Source organism: Citrus clementina, unplaced genomic scaffold (genome assembly GCF_000493195.1).
Source record: "Citrus clementina cultivar Clemenules unplaced genomic scaffold, Citrus_clementina_v1.0 scaffold_9, whole genome shotgun sequence".
Taxonomy (NCBI): domain Eukaryota; kingdom Viridiplantae; phylum Streptophyta; class Magnoliopsida; order Sapindales; family Rutaceae; genus Citrus; species Citrus x clementina.
Genome location: NW_006261964.1, coordinates 22,367,485 through 22,382,111, shown reverse-complemented (window position 1 = coordinate 22,382,111; position 14,627 = coordinate 22,367,485). Strand labels below are relative to the sequence as shown.

Genomic DNA, 14,627 nt, shown 5'->3' with positions numbered 1-14,627 from the left:
AGAAATTATAAGAATTAAAGAGTACAGTTCGAAGTTCATGAGATTGATAAATCAACAATCCATTGATAACCTACGAGTACAAAGTAAAGTCGGTGCACCACAGCACCATCTTTGAAGGATATATTTAACTAAAAGAGCAGAGTCAATTCCAACTCTAGTGGGGATACAACAACATATATGTGAGAAATATTGATCTGTCTTGCAATTTTTCAGATTTCAAACTTTCCTATCTAGAAGTAAAACACATTTGACCAAACAAAACAACAAAAATAACCAACATTTCAATCTAAAATCTATGCTCTATGAAGAAATCTAAGTTCCATGACTTATGGCAATACAATATAAATCTAATAATAACAGCTACAATCAAAAGATGTGATCTCTCATTTGGTGATCTTAGATAAGAAAATAATAAAAGTTTGCCAATAAATAGAGACAAGGAAAATCCTTTCCTTTTATTGAATTATGAGACAATGTAAACTACAAGTATGCATGTTACTGCAACACTAGTCCAGAAAGTAAATCGTGTTTTCCTTCTTGGTTTGGCAAACAAGGATTTGCTTATCCAAGCGGTATCAGAACTATAAACGTTGTATATGGGTATAATGCCGCCAACATTAAGTTTCTTGTACCTGAGATTTACAGTTGTTACACGAGTTCCAACTCGGCTGTCGAAGTTGTCGTACTCTCTCTGCGTGCTACCGCTAGGACTTTCTTCAGGTTGTCAATAACATGCAACCTTAAGAGGTTCAGAATCACATATATACATACGGTGCTCAAATTAACCATCTACAACACTCTGATCACTACGACCATCTATCCCAGAATGATCCGTGTGATTAGAATCTAGAGCAGCTTCACTTGCACAGCTAGCTGCATTGTTGATATCATCACCAAATTCAGATTCTGAACTAGCGTCCATCTCTTTTTCTGGACAATCAATCTGCACTTCAGCTACTTCACTGTCATATGAATCATGACTCCTACTTGATAGTGATAGTTCTCCTTTCTTAACAACATTAAACACAATTCCATTATGAATCCTTTCGGTCTGCAAAAGATCTCCTTCAGTAACCATAATACTAGAACCATTCACAGAGGTTCTACTGCCAAATTCCCTCTGATCAAACTCGTTTTCTGAACCTCTATCTGGTGTTGTCCTTGGGCTGTGATTATACGAGTCTCTGGCTCCTGTCTGAAAAGCATGGGAGTTAGGATGAGCCATCAAACCTCTGGCCAGATCAGTTTCCACATCCAAATTTTGGACAAAGTCAATGAACTTATTTGCAGAAGTAGTCCTCATCAAGGGACCGCCAGATCTTGTCCAAGAATTTAAATCTACATTTTCCGATTCACTATCACTTCCATCATGTGCATTCCGGTGCATCCGCAAATTCCTACCAGGCGATGGCACTCCTGAAGCTCCACTGACTCCTTGATAGAGTGAGGCAGCAGCATCTGCAAGGAGGTCATCATCAAGAGAGCCAGTTGAATTCTCACGTGCAATGCAGTTCCAAGAAGGGATTCTTCTTGAGGCACTGAATTTGGTGGGAAGGAAATGACCGTGAGAAGCTGCAGCAGCTCTCTCAGCACTCCTTTTGAGTCTACGCATGTGGTTTAGAATTGCAACACACTCATCCAGAGCAAGCTCAATACCGCAGTTTGCTTTTATAGCTGAAAGCTTCTCCCAAGTGCATCTTCTCCCTTGGTTGGCTGCCTTTTGAAGCTCCACATGAGTTGGATTTTGTATGATTTTTAAATACTGGCAATATATGAAAAACAAAGGCCGATTAGTTGGTTAAAGTGGGACAAAACTGTTTGATCCCTATACAATAGATATACTGCTAATCCATCCACATTACAAGATACAGTCTCAATACATAGGACTCTAAAACAAAGCTTCCAATGCTAAATCGCTTTCAAAAAAACATTTTACATTTCCAACATTCATAAACTAATCTCCAAGATCGGAGAGACATAGAGACAGTCAGATGTTTTAGGATTTCTCGACATTAAACCCAAGATAATAAATTGTTTTACATTGAGCCTATAACCATTAATTTCGTTTACCTGAGAAACTGTGGCAGGCATAACAACAGTAACGTCACCCTCCCAGTCCTGAGCAAAAAGTTTGGCTAGACCACCAAGTGGAAAACCAAGTTCCAATATCTGATTGCATCTATGTTTAACCTCCATCTCAGTGAGATGAGCAAGCTACAAAATTAAACAAAAAATCTTAATCAGAATAGTAACTAGAAAGGAATAGCAGACTAAATAAGCCATAAATATATCCTCTGAAAAATAGTAAATGATAAAGGCATAATAAAGATTGCTATAGTTATAAAATTTCTCAATGCTTTCGACCTATTTGTTAGACCGTCAAAGAGACCATGAAAATCAGTAATGAATATCAACAATATAGATGTTTGGATTACTTGGCTTCTATATAAATGGCCTGCAATGTACATGGATTTGTCAGTTGCTTTACAGTCTGAAGCAAACCCAAACTAGCACAATGTCCACACAATTACGTTCAAACCAGTACCATCTAGATGTTTACAACTAAAAGAATAAATTTAAAAGTTGCAACTATGTATGTTAATTCTACAGCCGTTAGAGCAACTCTATCCAGTGCTTTGAGAAAGAATAAATCAGCTGCTGAAATAGTAGGAGATGCTAGGTCAATGTCTGCTTGTTCAATATTGTCTGCTCTTACTTTAAAGAAAGCTTCAAAACAGGATCAACACAAACTAGGAGAAGAATCATAAATTCATAACGCAAAGGCAACTTCATAAAATGCAAACCAAAAAAATTAAAATCATGGAAAGTTAAAAGGTATTGTGGTTCTATACATACCTTTGCTGCAAAGTTACCTCCATAAGCTCTCACAAACTCTTTCAGTCTCAACAATGGAGAAATATGAGGATTTGCTTGACTTACAATAAAATGATTGACATTAAAGAGCTCCTTCAATTGCATCATAGGTAAATCAATCTCCAAGCTACCATCCCTCCATCGACGCACTGCTGTGCCTGAGCCCTTCTCAGGACCCAAATGGAATGGTGGATGATAAGGAACAATTTCTCCGCTTCTATCCTTGGCCATCAGTTCCTGGGCCTCAAAAAGACCAGGAAAAGCACAAGAAGCAGTAACTGCACTCCATATAACAACATGAGGTGAAGTCAAGTAGTTAAGGCACCTAGGTGGTTCGTGCTTCCTTGGGGAGCAAACAGTAATTCCCAGAATTCGTCCTGTCATGTCATAGGCTTCTTGAAATGTAAGATTGCTTGTGAGATGCCTTAGCATCCATTGCAGCTGCCGTATGTCATGAACAGCTCCTTGAGTCATTACCCTCCTCACAATCGAAAAAATCCCGCCCAACTGATCAAAAAACTGCAATGAGTGCCAAGAATCCTCAAAAAAACTCTGTAACTCAGGCCATGACCTAGTGGCTACAACAGAACATATGATTGATCCCACGCTAGACCCGGCAATAATACGGGGCATAAGTTTATTCTCAACCAGTGTCTTAACCACACCCACATGAAAGGCTCCAAGGGAAGCACCCCCACTCAAAAGCAATGCTGTTCTCCCAAAGGCATGTCTTGTTTCATGCATAAAAGCAAGCCTCTCCTCCAATGAAAGCTCCTCTGAATCTGAGTCACAAACCATTCTAAGTTGTGTCGAGACCTCATCTATATATTCCTTTATGAGTTTAGGAACTTGAAGCCTACCCTTGTGAAGCTCAGGATTGCACATATTACCAAGGTTCCTAATAAGATCAGCTCTCATACAAAAGATAATATCTCTCAGAGATCCTTCTTGGCGACGGTGGTGGAGCTCTTGAACCTTGATCCTGACTAGTTCCTCATCATAAAGGTCTGATTCATTCATCTTAGGTGTCTCCTTATCAAGCATCTTCGCGGCATGAGCCCACTCCTCATATGTCAACGCGGTTCTCATCATGTTCCTCCAAAATTTCCTTCTATAGGCCATTTCAGCCCTCAGCTTTACATTAGTACATCGTTTCAATAAAAAGGCAATAATTGTCACCATTGCTAATATCCCTTGTGGATTCCGCGGATGCAGCCATGATATCAAGGGTGTTACAAAGTCTCTAAATCTATATATAAACTCCAACAAGTCATGAAAAATATGATATTTCAATTGTGACATTGATTTGCAGAACAAGACTCTAAAAGCAATGGTCCGACCAACAAGTGTTGATGGTCCAATTGAGAATCGATCAATGCTAGCCTCATTGCTTATATCCATATCTTGGTTAAAACGAAAGCAAATGAGCAAAATCAAATGATCACAAGAACAATATTTCAGCTTATTTGGCAAAGAATCTATTAAAATCAATCAAAAGCAATACCAATTCACAAAATATGGATAAAAAGTAAATAGATTTATAACTTGAAACCCTAAAAGCTGAAATGGGTAAGCAAATCAAATACCCAAAAATCCAGAATATCTAATAAAGCAACCCAGATGGGCCTCTCCGGTCAACCTATCTCAAGATTTTCAAAATCGACCAAAGAAACCCAAGTAAAAATGCAGGGACCAAATTGCAAGATATGTAAACTAAACAGCGAGGCTAAATATAGAAAGCGAATGAAAGTAAACCGGACAGATGGGTAAACTTATGGGGGATGCATTGGGAATTGGGATGAGATAAGGATTCCGATATGGGTGTGATGACGCAGATTTGAAGCGGCGCTGATTCTCGTTGGATAAGAATTTAAATTTCAGTTACTTAATTGCAGTAAGATTCGGTTGTGGACAAAGCTATGATTTGTTAGAAGTTTCTATTTCGGGGAAAGTGGAAAATCGAAAGGAGAATGTAAATAAAAATAATAAAGAGGTTTAACAAGACGAAATGCTGATAAAATTAGTATATAAATTCGATTGGAATTATTGTGTTAGAAAATAAGATTTAGATTGAACGTTAAGTTGATAGTTTTGTTAATTTTGTAGAAATATTCGATGAGCAATGTTAGATATTTTAATATTTAAATTTTAATTTGGGTATTAACTGACGTGAAATTCATCTATTGAATGAATGATTAAATAATTTTATAAGTCATAAAATTTATCATCCAATAACTAATTAATACATGACATTAGGATTTAAGTTGAAACTCATTGATATACAATTAGTAGTTATTGTATAAGAATATAAAATTAATTAAATATTTACCGCTTATTACTATACCCGAAGGTATAATAGAAAATTAAATATAGAGTAGCTGAACATTAGATTCAAATCTTGAAAATTAAATACATAAATTTGATCGGTGTTACTTGCTATTTTTGTAATTGTTTTTTCCTGACTATTGGTGCTCAAATTTAAAATTAATTGCATTTTGAATTCTACAAAAGAACTTTTTTTTTTTTGTTGGTGAAAGAAATTGTTGTTGTTGCTTACAAGAATAGAAGAACTTTTACATGATTGATGACGACGTTTGTTTAGAATAGGTATGAGGGAGGTGGCTTAAACGTTTTACTTAGTTGTTTATGAATTAAAAAATAATAATGTCAAAATCATAGCAAATGCGGTGTCATTTATTTAATGCAATTGGAAATTTTCATAGAGCACTAATATTTTAATTGAAACTTTTGACATAATGATGATAAAAATTAACATTACACTTGTACAAATGCACACGTGTTAAAGAATACTTTAATGTGAAATGTTTTCAAATCAATTTGTACACATCATTCTAACAACGCCGAAAGAAATGTGGGCTCTCATTGTTATCATCAGGTTTCTCTCTCTCTTTGAGGTTTCATGTTGTTGTCAATTTCGCTTTGTTCAGCTTTTTGTGTTTTATTTAAAATTTGTTTATGTTTGAATTTTGGAGAAAACTATAGTGCAACAGTGGTACCATGTCACCGTTACACATAGCCGTTGGATCCTAATAGATTGATTTATCTAAGTAAATCTAACGATTGAATGCAATAGTGGCATGGTACTACCGTTGTACTGTAGCCGAACCCTTAAATTTTTTAATGGATGACTGATAATTTTACTGAAGATAATAAATATAAATAAATTAGCTTTTATATATTAGGATGACCTAAATCCTCTCTTAACCTCATTTTTTTCTTAATCTTTTGTGGTTTTCTTTCCGCATGCCAATTATAACACTATATAAAGTGGAGATTAATTAATTAATTAGTATTTTCCTTAAAAGCTAACAAAACCAACCATTTTATTTTTAAATTTCTCTAAATATAATTAAATAACATGCAATATGTGGTTTGTCCTTCTTTGCAAACCACCAATACACACCGAGGTTGTGTTTACTTTCTGAAGTAGAAGTGAAGAGTGTGGATTCCTCTCACTCTGTTATTTACTTCAATAATTTAAGGGAGGATTAAGAATCTCACTCTGTAGGCCCCATCCATTTTTGGAGTGGGGAGTGAGACTCCCATGAGGAGAGGTAAGAGTGGATTCTCACTCTCACCCTTCCATTTTCTACCCTTTTTTTAATTATATTTAATAAAATAAAATAAATAACATTCTATTTATTTGAACAATATTATTATATTTAACTAAATAATAATTTGCAATGATTTTAAGTTAAAATTACTTAAAAATAATATTATTATATTAATAGAGAATTAATAAATATTACTATATGCTATTTTCATTTGAAAATATAATTTTATTATATTTATTTTAAAAATAATAGCACTATATTTATTTAATATTAATAATAATAAATAGTTTATTTTAAGAAAATGTTAATTTTGTACTATGTTAATAGTAAAAATGTTTCATTTATATTGCCCTTATCAATAATTTTTAATTTATATAATTAAAATTAAAATTAATAAAAAAATTGTGATGTACATAATTAAGAATATTAATAATTATTATAAATTTATAAATATAATAAATAAATATTTATTCATTAAATATATTTTTTATTAACTTTGTAATTAAAAACTATAATTCTTTAAATAAGGATTAAATTATAATTTGAAACTATTTACTCCCAATCCAAGACAAAGTAAACACATAAATTAGATTCTGATCTCCATTCCATACTTCAATTCCAGTGTAAGTAAACAACATACTTCCACTCCCACTCCTACTCCACACTCTCAATCCTAAATTCCCACTCCAATCCAAAAAGTAAATGCTACATGAATTCATTTTCGTTTTAATTTCCTACAGACTCATCAAAAGAACAATTTTCTTTGAACTTTCGCTTCAAATGATCCTTCAATCAACGATTACAAACACACACAATAATAACTTGTCCAATATTATTTCCCTTTTTTCTTGTATAGGTAATTTTTTTCTCCTTTCTAATGCTCTTAATATCAAGTGCTACGGTTGAGTAATTCCAAATTTTCTTTTAAATATTTAGAAGTAATTCGGCCTATTTTGGATTTTAATTACACTAAATACATAAATTAAAGGGGAAAAAAAGAATTCCTTATCATATAACAGCAAAGAAGATATCATAAAACACTTTATGACATTAAAAAGTTGGTTGTTGAATGCAGAGAAGTTTCCATAATAGACCATAAATTGTTTGAATGTTTGTCATTAAAAACTTTATTTTTGTATATAAATAATGTATGTGCACGCGCGCTATATAAAAGATTTAGATGGATAGGGATGAGAAACCTTGACCACTAAAAACAATTCTATCAATTCTCCTTTTACTCACTCAATGAATCTTTGTGTATATCAGGTAGATGAAGACAAAGATAAGCCGACGGTGTTATAATCTGATTGGGCTAGTCATCCTTTTCGCCTTTCTTTTATACTTGACATTGCTGATTTCCTTTGATTATTCAACTTCAAGCCGTGGCAGAAACGGTGCCCTTATTCCTTCAGTCAACAACTTTGCTGAGGCCATCAATTCCAGCCAAAACTCTAAACATTATCGTAACTTCAGGGAGCTATCAAAAGAAAATCAAAATACAAGTGTTTTAGATTCATGTTTTGGTCATTACATTTATGTTCATGATCTTCCAAGGAGATTCAACGATGATGTGGTCAACAATTGCACACTCCTCTGCAAGTGGTTTGATATGTGCCCATTCATCCAAAAAATTCTCAAGGAGTATTACTATTCACATTAGAATTGATTTTCCATGAGAGGATGAAGCAATATAGGTGCTTAACCAATGATTCATCCATTGCTTCAGCAATATATGTGCCTTATTATGCTGGCCTTGATGTTGGCCGTTACCTTTGGGGTGATGACTATTCCATGAGAGACTCATTGAGTATTGATATGTGTAGTTGTCTTGTCAGTCAGCCTGAATGGAAACGAATGTGGGGTAGAGATCACTTCTTTGTTGCTGGCAGAATTCCTTGGGATTTTCATAGACAATCGGACAACCTTTTTGACTGGGGTAGCAAGCTCAATACTTTTCCGGAATTCATGAACATGACAATGCTTACCATAGAATCAATTTTCAGGAGTAATGAATTTGCTATACCCTACCCTTCAAACTTCCATCCTTCCGGTAAAGGCGAGGTGCTTGAATGGCAGAACAAAATGAGAAATAGAACAAGGCGACACTTGTTCTCTTTTGCTGGTAAACAGCGGCCTAGCATGAAAGATTCTATTTGGAGTCAGATCATCCGGCAATGTTTAGCTTCCGGGACGTTTTGCAAGTTGATCGAGTGTTTTCCGAAACCTGAAGGAACCACCTGCGACAATCCTGTTGCGGTAGTCGAGGTGTCCTAGGACTCGGTGTTCTGTTTACAGCCGCCGGGAGATTCATACACTAGGAGATCAACTTTTGATGCCATTCTAGCTCGATGCATTCCAGTGTTCTTCCATCCAAGCTCTGCTTATGATCAATATCAGCGGCATCTACCCAAGAATTCTTCTAAATATTCCGTTTTCATACCAATGGATGATATAAGAGATGGGAAAGTCTCAATCAACATGACTTTGGATCAAGTTTCAAAGGATGATATATGGGCTATGAGAGAAGAGGTAATACGACTAATTCCAAACATAGCGTATGCTAATCGGAGGTCAACAATGGAATCACTCGAAGATGCATTTTCAATTGCAGTTAAGGGAGTTCTTGAAAGAGTAGGTAATATTCGGAAGATAACTTGGGAGGGGAAGGATCCAAGCATCGCGTAACTTGCATAGAACAGCTACATATTAAATTTGTATAGGGGCTGATTGAGTGAATGGGACACATTCTGGAGGCAATCTTTATAAATTTTGAAAAAATTTATTGAATTACAATAATTTGTTGTAGATATTGATTTATATAATTGCTACAACGTGTGCAGAATGGTATATATATGGACTATGATATTTATTGTCTCCAGAGTGCAGACTCGTAGGCTTCCTAACTCCAGCTTAGTAAAAGTCCAGACACACTTATCTCATGTCAAACAGGAACTAAGAAAGTTTTAAAGCGTATTTGAGAGCTGTCTGCTATGTGTTGGAATCCTTGATGTAAACGGAATGTCTGTCCACAAGCAGTTTAGTCAGGGGCTTTTCTACATCAGAATCGGAGCTCGTCTTGTCTCGATAAACTGGAATTTTCCCATTATTTGTGACAACTACAACTTGCTCCTTGCGGGACAAGAGCTCATTAGCCACAACTGCATGCATCCCATACTTCTTCCGAGCCATATCTGCCTTCTCTAAGAGAATCTCTGCATCTGTTTCAAGCTGTGAATAAGACAAAGGAAAATGAGATCATATAATGGAAAACATATTAATAGTTTACATTTGAACCCTTATTAACTCAAAACTCAAATTTAACTAAAAGAATACATGAATATACAAAACCTAACATCTACGACAGCTAGAATAAATGCCTGAATGACTTACTCAAAATTCTTTCAATTTTTTCATAGATTTCACTGCGATGAGGCCACAGCACATGTTTCCATTTAAATAGTTCTTTTGACAAAAATATCTCTTTCATAAGCAACATAAATGTATCACCATATCAGTGGCATGTTTTCTAACCTTAAATGATATGCAGAAGGCCATGGGTGCCCATTCTTTCCTGAGAACTGAGAGCATTTTTGGCACCTGCAAAAGTTGAATGTCCAAAGGGCCAGAACCTGACTGAATCTTGTGCTCTGCCTGCAAAATAATGCAGCTTTATTAAGCCAAAAAAATTGGTTAAAGAGTTTGAAATTTTAAGAGAGCTCACATCCAGTAATCTGAGAATAGTTTGACCCAATTTAACCTTTTTGTTACCTAATTGATTTAGAAAAACTCTCCTAAAGTTTAGTTTCCAGGCTCCAATAGACCAATTCAAGTACACTTGGGGCACATTTGGTACCTAGTTAGAAAGTAACATACAAACACATCCATTGAACTCCAAAAAGAAAATTCTAAAATCTCCATCATTTTGACGCACACACCCATTGGATTATTGGCAAGTAAAGTGAAAAAATTGGTATTAATGACTGCTGCTAACAAAAGGCTGGCTTCAGGGGTACACCGTGCACACATGACTTGTAAGTGACATACAATATGATATGGGAGCACATCTGATCTGTTTCTCACTCTTTACATGACCTACTGCTATTTTCCTTGGAGAAACTTAAGGTTCCCTGCTTAACTTTCACTTATTAGAAAGGTAGTTTATTTTGTCTATTATGTGTAATTGTGATACATCAACAAAATCAAAGAGACACTCTATTTTGAGAACACGAAACTGCTTTTGCTATAAAGACAAGAAAAGTCGGACTTTCACTAGGACCTAAAAGATCTACCTTTCCCCAGCATAAAATGTAGTCTTAAAAGCACAAATGAAGAACAAGTATGCAATATGCTCTCATGAATAGTTACCATGCTTTTCCATGGGACATAGAAGTCAGAAACAGCAGCAGCAAGATAGAACATAGAACATGGTCCAAGACTCCTAGAAGATACAGCAATCATCTGTAGCATCTGATCACAATAAAAGACCAAAAAAGCAATAAATAGGACAACATTTATGGAATGGGAATTCGCAGAAGTCCATTTTGCAATCAGATTATCAGAAATAAGCTTTCGAGAAAGAAACTACGCTACATCAAGAAATACCAGTCAAGCTGACAATCTGGGAAGATATACAGGAAAGAAAAGAATGTGAAAATGAATAAAATATGTTTGATCAACAGCAGCATTCAACTTGAAAAACAAATAATAGATCAATGGTCTGTAGTCCCTGTTATAAGATCAATGAGAAAACTTTGAAAAATATATGATAATCTTACAAGAAAAGTAATACGAAACAAAAATAGGACCAAATTTTGTAACTGAATTTCAATTAAATTGACAACCCTTCCATTCGAAAAATTAGGAAGGGGAAGAAGGGAGGGGGAGGTTTAAAGAGCATGATTTCTTTGACCTATGCCAAAGATTATGAATGCATAAAAGAACATATCTTCATTTGGTGGAATAACCCTTTCCATAGATTCATACAAAAAGTTTGTTGTATCAGACATGGACTTCAAGAGGGGGAAAAGGAAATAATTAAAATTTCATTAAGTTTAACCTGAAGATACTCGAATATAGTTGTAAAGGGAAGCTTCAACAGAAGGCCTCCTGCTACTGCCTGTAATAACATTTGACAGCAAAAATGACCTATCATTCTTAGGGCATTGCAAATTGAGACAGTAAACAGCCATGACTGAGGTGAAGATTAAATCCAAAAAGAAAACACTTCAAAATAAGTAAAGATAATAATGGTCCGTACAGCATGATGATCCCTAATGGCTCTCTTCACTGCTTCGGAATAAGGTTGGCAGACTGAAATATCAGACACAACCCTATTAACCTTCTTAATGGTGAATTAAAACAACATCTCATGCAAAAATTTACAAAGCCCCCACCGGGTCAAACAAAAATGTTTTGACAAACAACTTGATACCCAATTCCAATACGTAAAACGTGAATATCACCTAAAAATCAACTAAAACTCAACTAACAAAACCAAAGTTGACAACTTGATAATAATTCAAAGAAGCTACAAACCTTGAACTGCTGACTCCTTAGTGACCTCAAAACATTCAAGAAACGCATCATCAGGGAGAGAACTGCAATATGGCTCGCAAGTTCCCCTATGCAAGAAAAGAAACAATTAAGAGAAAAACCCACACATGATCCACAAATCAGAAAACAAACAAAAGCCAACCAACACTAACCTTCGGTACAAGAAAATAACAGCATATCCCATCTTAATTAAATGCCTACAAATTCAATTTTTATTAAATACATTATTAATGCTCCAGAAGGGAAAGGAATACCAATATTAAACATTTAAAGCTTGATTGAAACATAGTCGATGTATGTACTCAGTAGAAGCAGCTCCTCTGTGGCCTGAGCTGAAATTATCAATATAACGGACACAGCGTTGCTCCAGTGGCACAGTTGTGCCGCCGGATGTCACACACGCCACTCTTCTTGTTCCTTCATAATCACATTTAAAAAACGCAACACAATTAGCAAACAAGTACATATAAGATATATACACATATTAGAGGAATGATCTAGCAACAGCGCTAACCTTATGGTGAACGAGATTGTCACATGGTACTATCCGGTTAATCAACAATTTCAATACTATTCCCAGGAGTCACATAATTGTGCACGTGTCCAGGTGCTCACTAATCATTTTTTCATATATATTTGTAGAGAGAGCGAATTGTGATAAAATTGTGAATTAACTAAACAGCACCGTGAGATAGTGTCAATTTTGACATCTCTCTGTGTGTGCGTGTGTATATATACATGTATATATGATATTGTATATTTTGCTATAATTAATAATGGTGATCTCGAGCCCTTGCCTGATTCTGACGAATTCAGTGCAATGAATTCCTTCAATTTCTCGCTGATAGCGGCGCGGTCATTGAGAGGCGGAGCCGAATCAAAAAATGATTCGATTTCTGAGTTCAGCGGCGAATCCATTTCTCGGTTGCCTGCATAAAACATATATTGGCAAATAGGAAGCCAGTTATAGCGTGGACTACAATGGATTAAAAAAACGATGTCGAATTAAGAATTTACCTTCCCGGATTGTGGGGTTACAGTTAATTTGGTTTTGATTAATAGCCCGCCACTTTCAAAAATCTAAAAAATGGTTCAAGGGCAAAATAGTCACTTGTAGATAAAGATTATCCTTTTCGATAACAGCCGCACACGTGTTATAAGCAAACGGTCATCGATCGCTTCTGTCGGCGACGCGATACAGAGAATAGAGGCGGCGGCGGGTGATAGCGACTGGGGGGACGCGATGAAATGGAGTGGAGCGATCAGAGAAAGAGACTAATAAGACATGTTTCACCTGCAGGGCGATATTTATATGGGATTTGGATTAGGTCGATTTCGAAGTGGGTGATAGTTGCAGCGGCGGTCGGGGGCTACTTAATTAGTTTAACGCCGCATTTTATGTATTATTCGTTGGTAATAATAAATAATTTGGTAGCACATCCATTTGCAAACAAATTAAGTTTTTAATTTTTTGAAAGGTGAGGCCAATAAATTTGAACAACTTAAAACGCATTTTTAGTTTTCCTCCTCTTCAGTATTGCTCTTCATTCATTTACTATATGCCACGTGATAAAAGAGTTGATTGAAATTGAATTAATATTCTCAAAATAACTTTTTCATTAAATGAAGTTTTAACTAATGTAACGGCTTACCAATAATATTATAATGATATAATTTAGATATAGAATTTGTGTTCTAATTTACGTGACATTTTATATATCACTTGCTAATTGCCTTGTATAATTAATGTATTAGATATTAAGGTAGTGTTTATTTTTTGGAGTGGGAGTATGGAGTGTGGATTCCTCTAACTCCAGTGTTTACTTACCATTTTTAAGGGGGGAGTGGGATTCTCACTTCGTGAGTCCCACTTAATTTTGGAGTGAGGAGTGAGATTCCCACTCCCATGAGGGGAGGTGAGAGTAGGAATTCACTCCCCCCTCTTTCCTTTTTACCCTCATAATTAAAATAAATAATATTATATTTATTAAAAATAATAATTATAACATATTTATTTTATTAAATTTAATAAAATAAAAATAAATAAATATTATATTTAAATTAATAATATTAAACATTAATTTTAATAAATATTAATTAATTATTTAATTAATAATAATAAATATTTTATTCTAAAAATATTAATTTTGTACTATATTATCAATAATAATGTTTCATTTGTATTGTTATTATTAATAATTTTTATTCACATAATTTAAATTTAAATTAATAAAAAATTATGATTTACATAATTAAGAATATTATTAATTTATAAATATAATAAAATATTTATTTTATTTTCTAAATATATTTTTTATTAATTTTTTAATTACAAATTATAATTCTTTACATAAGAATAAAATTGTAATTTAAAATAATTTACTCTCAATCTAAGACAAAGTAAACAAATAATTGAGATTCTGATTGATAATCCATACTTTCATTTAGTCTAAGTAAACACCATATTCTCACTCCCACTCCACAATCTTAATCCAAGGATTCTCACTCTTCAAAATTCTCACTCCAATTTAAAAAATAAACGCAGTATAACATGTTACAATCACCCTTAGCATGGATTAGATGAGAGGAGACTTGGCCATTACCATGGATTCTCAATTGAATATG

The 14,627-nt window shown here is 34.5% G+C and overlaps 2 protein-coding genes and 1 pseudogene across 2 annotated transcripts; 1 reads left to right on the top strand and 2 right to left on the bottom strand.

Moving 5' to 3' along the window:
• Positions 1-412: 412 nt before the first annotated feature.
• Positions 413-4,813, bottom strand: LOC18031375 (triacylglycerol lipase SDP1). The gene is made up of 3 exons (XM_006421197.2): positions 2,857-4,813; positions 2,071-2,214; positions 413-1,762 (listed from the first exon to the last, which is right to left on the bottom strand). The coding sequence occupies exons 1-3, from the start codon at positions 4,273-4,275 to the stop codon at positions 782-784; spliced, it is 2,544 nt and encodes an 847-aa protein (XP_006421260.1). The 5' UTR covers positions 4,276-4,813; the 3' UTR covers positions 413-781.
• Positions 4,814-7,613: 2,800 nt separating this feature from the next.
• Positions 7,614-9,256, top strand: LOC18033451 (annotated as a pseudogene).
• Positions 9,177-13,440, bottom strand: LOC18033459 (phosphopantothenate--cysteine ligase 2). The gene is made up of 10 exons (XM_006421190.2): positions 13,020-13,440; positions 12,800-12,931; positions 12,305-12,419; positions 12,155-12,199; positions 11,985-12,070; positions 11,707-11,759; positions 11,506-11,565; positions 10,815-10,916; positions 9,981-10,100; positions 9,177-9,677 (listed from the first exon to the last, which is right to left on the bottom strand). The coding sequence occupies exons 2-10, from the start codon at positions 12,918-12,920 to the stop codon at positions 9,438-9,440; spliced, it is 942 nt and encodes a 313-aa protein (XP_006421253.1). The 5' UTR covers positions 12,921-12,931; positions 13,020-13,440; the 3' UTR covers positions 9,177-9,437.
• Positions 13,441-14,627: the final 1,187 nt, after the last annotated feature.

Bases quoted from the DNA above. Each gene is read 5' to 3' on its own strand.
- LOC18031375 (XM_006421197.2), bottom strand. From the start codon at position 4,275: ATGGATATAAGCAATGAGGCTAGCATTGATCGATTCTCAATTGGACCA. The intron at 2,215-2,856 runs GTATGTATAGAA...TTAATTTTGTAG, and splicing joins GAGGTAACTTTGCAGCAAAG to CTTGCTCATCTCACTGAGAT. The intron at 1,763-2,070 runs GTAAACGAAATT...ATATATTGCCAG, and splicing joins TGCCTGCCACAGTTTCTCAG to TATTTAAAAATCATACAAAA.
- LOC18033459 (XM_006421190.2), bottom strand. From the start codon at position 12,920: ATGGATTCGCCGCTGAACTCAGAAATCGAATCATTTTTTGATTCGGCT. The intron at 11,566-11,706 runs GTACGGACCATT...ATGTTATTACAG, and splicing joins CCATTAGGGATCATCATGCT to GCAGTAGCAGGAGGCCTTCT. The intron at 9,678-9,980 runs GTTAGAAAACAT...TCTTATTCACAG, and splicing joins CCTTCTGCATATCATTTAAG to CTTGAAACAGATGCAGAGAT.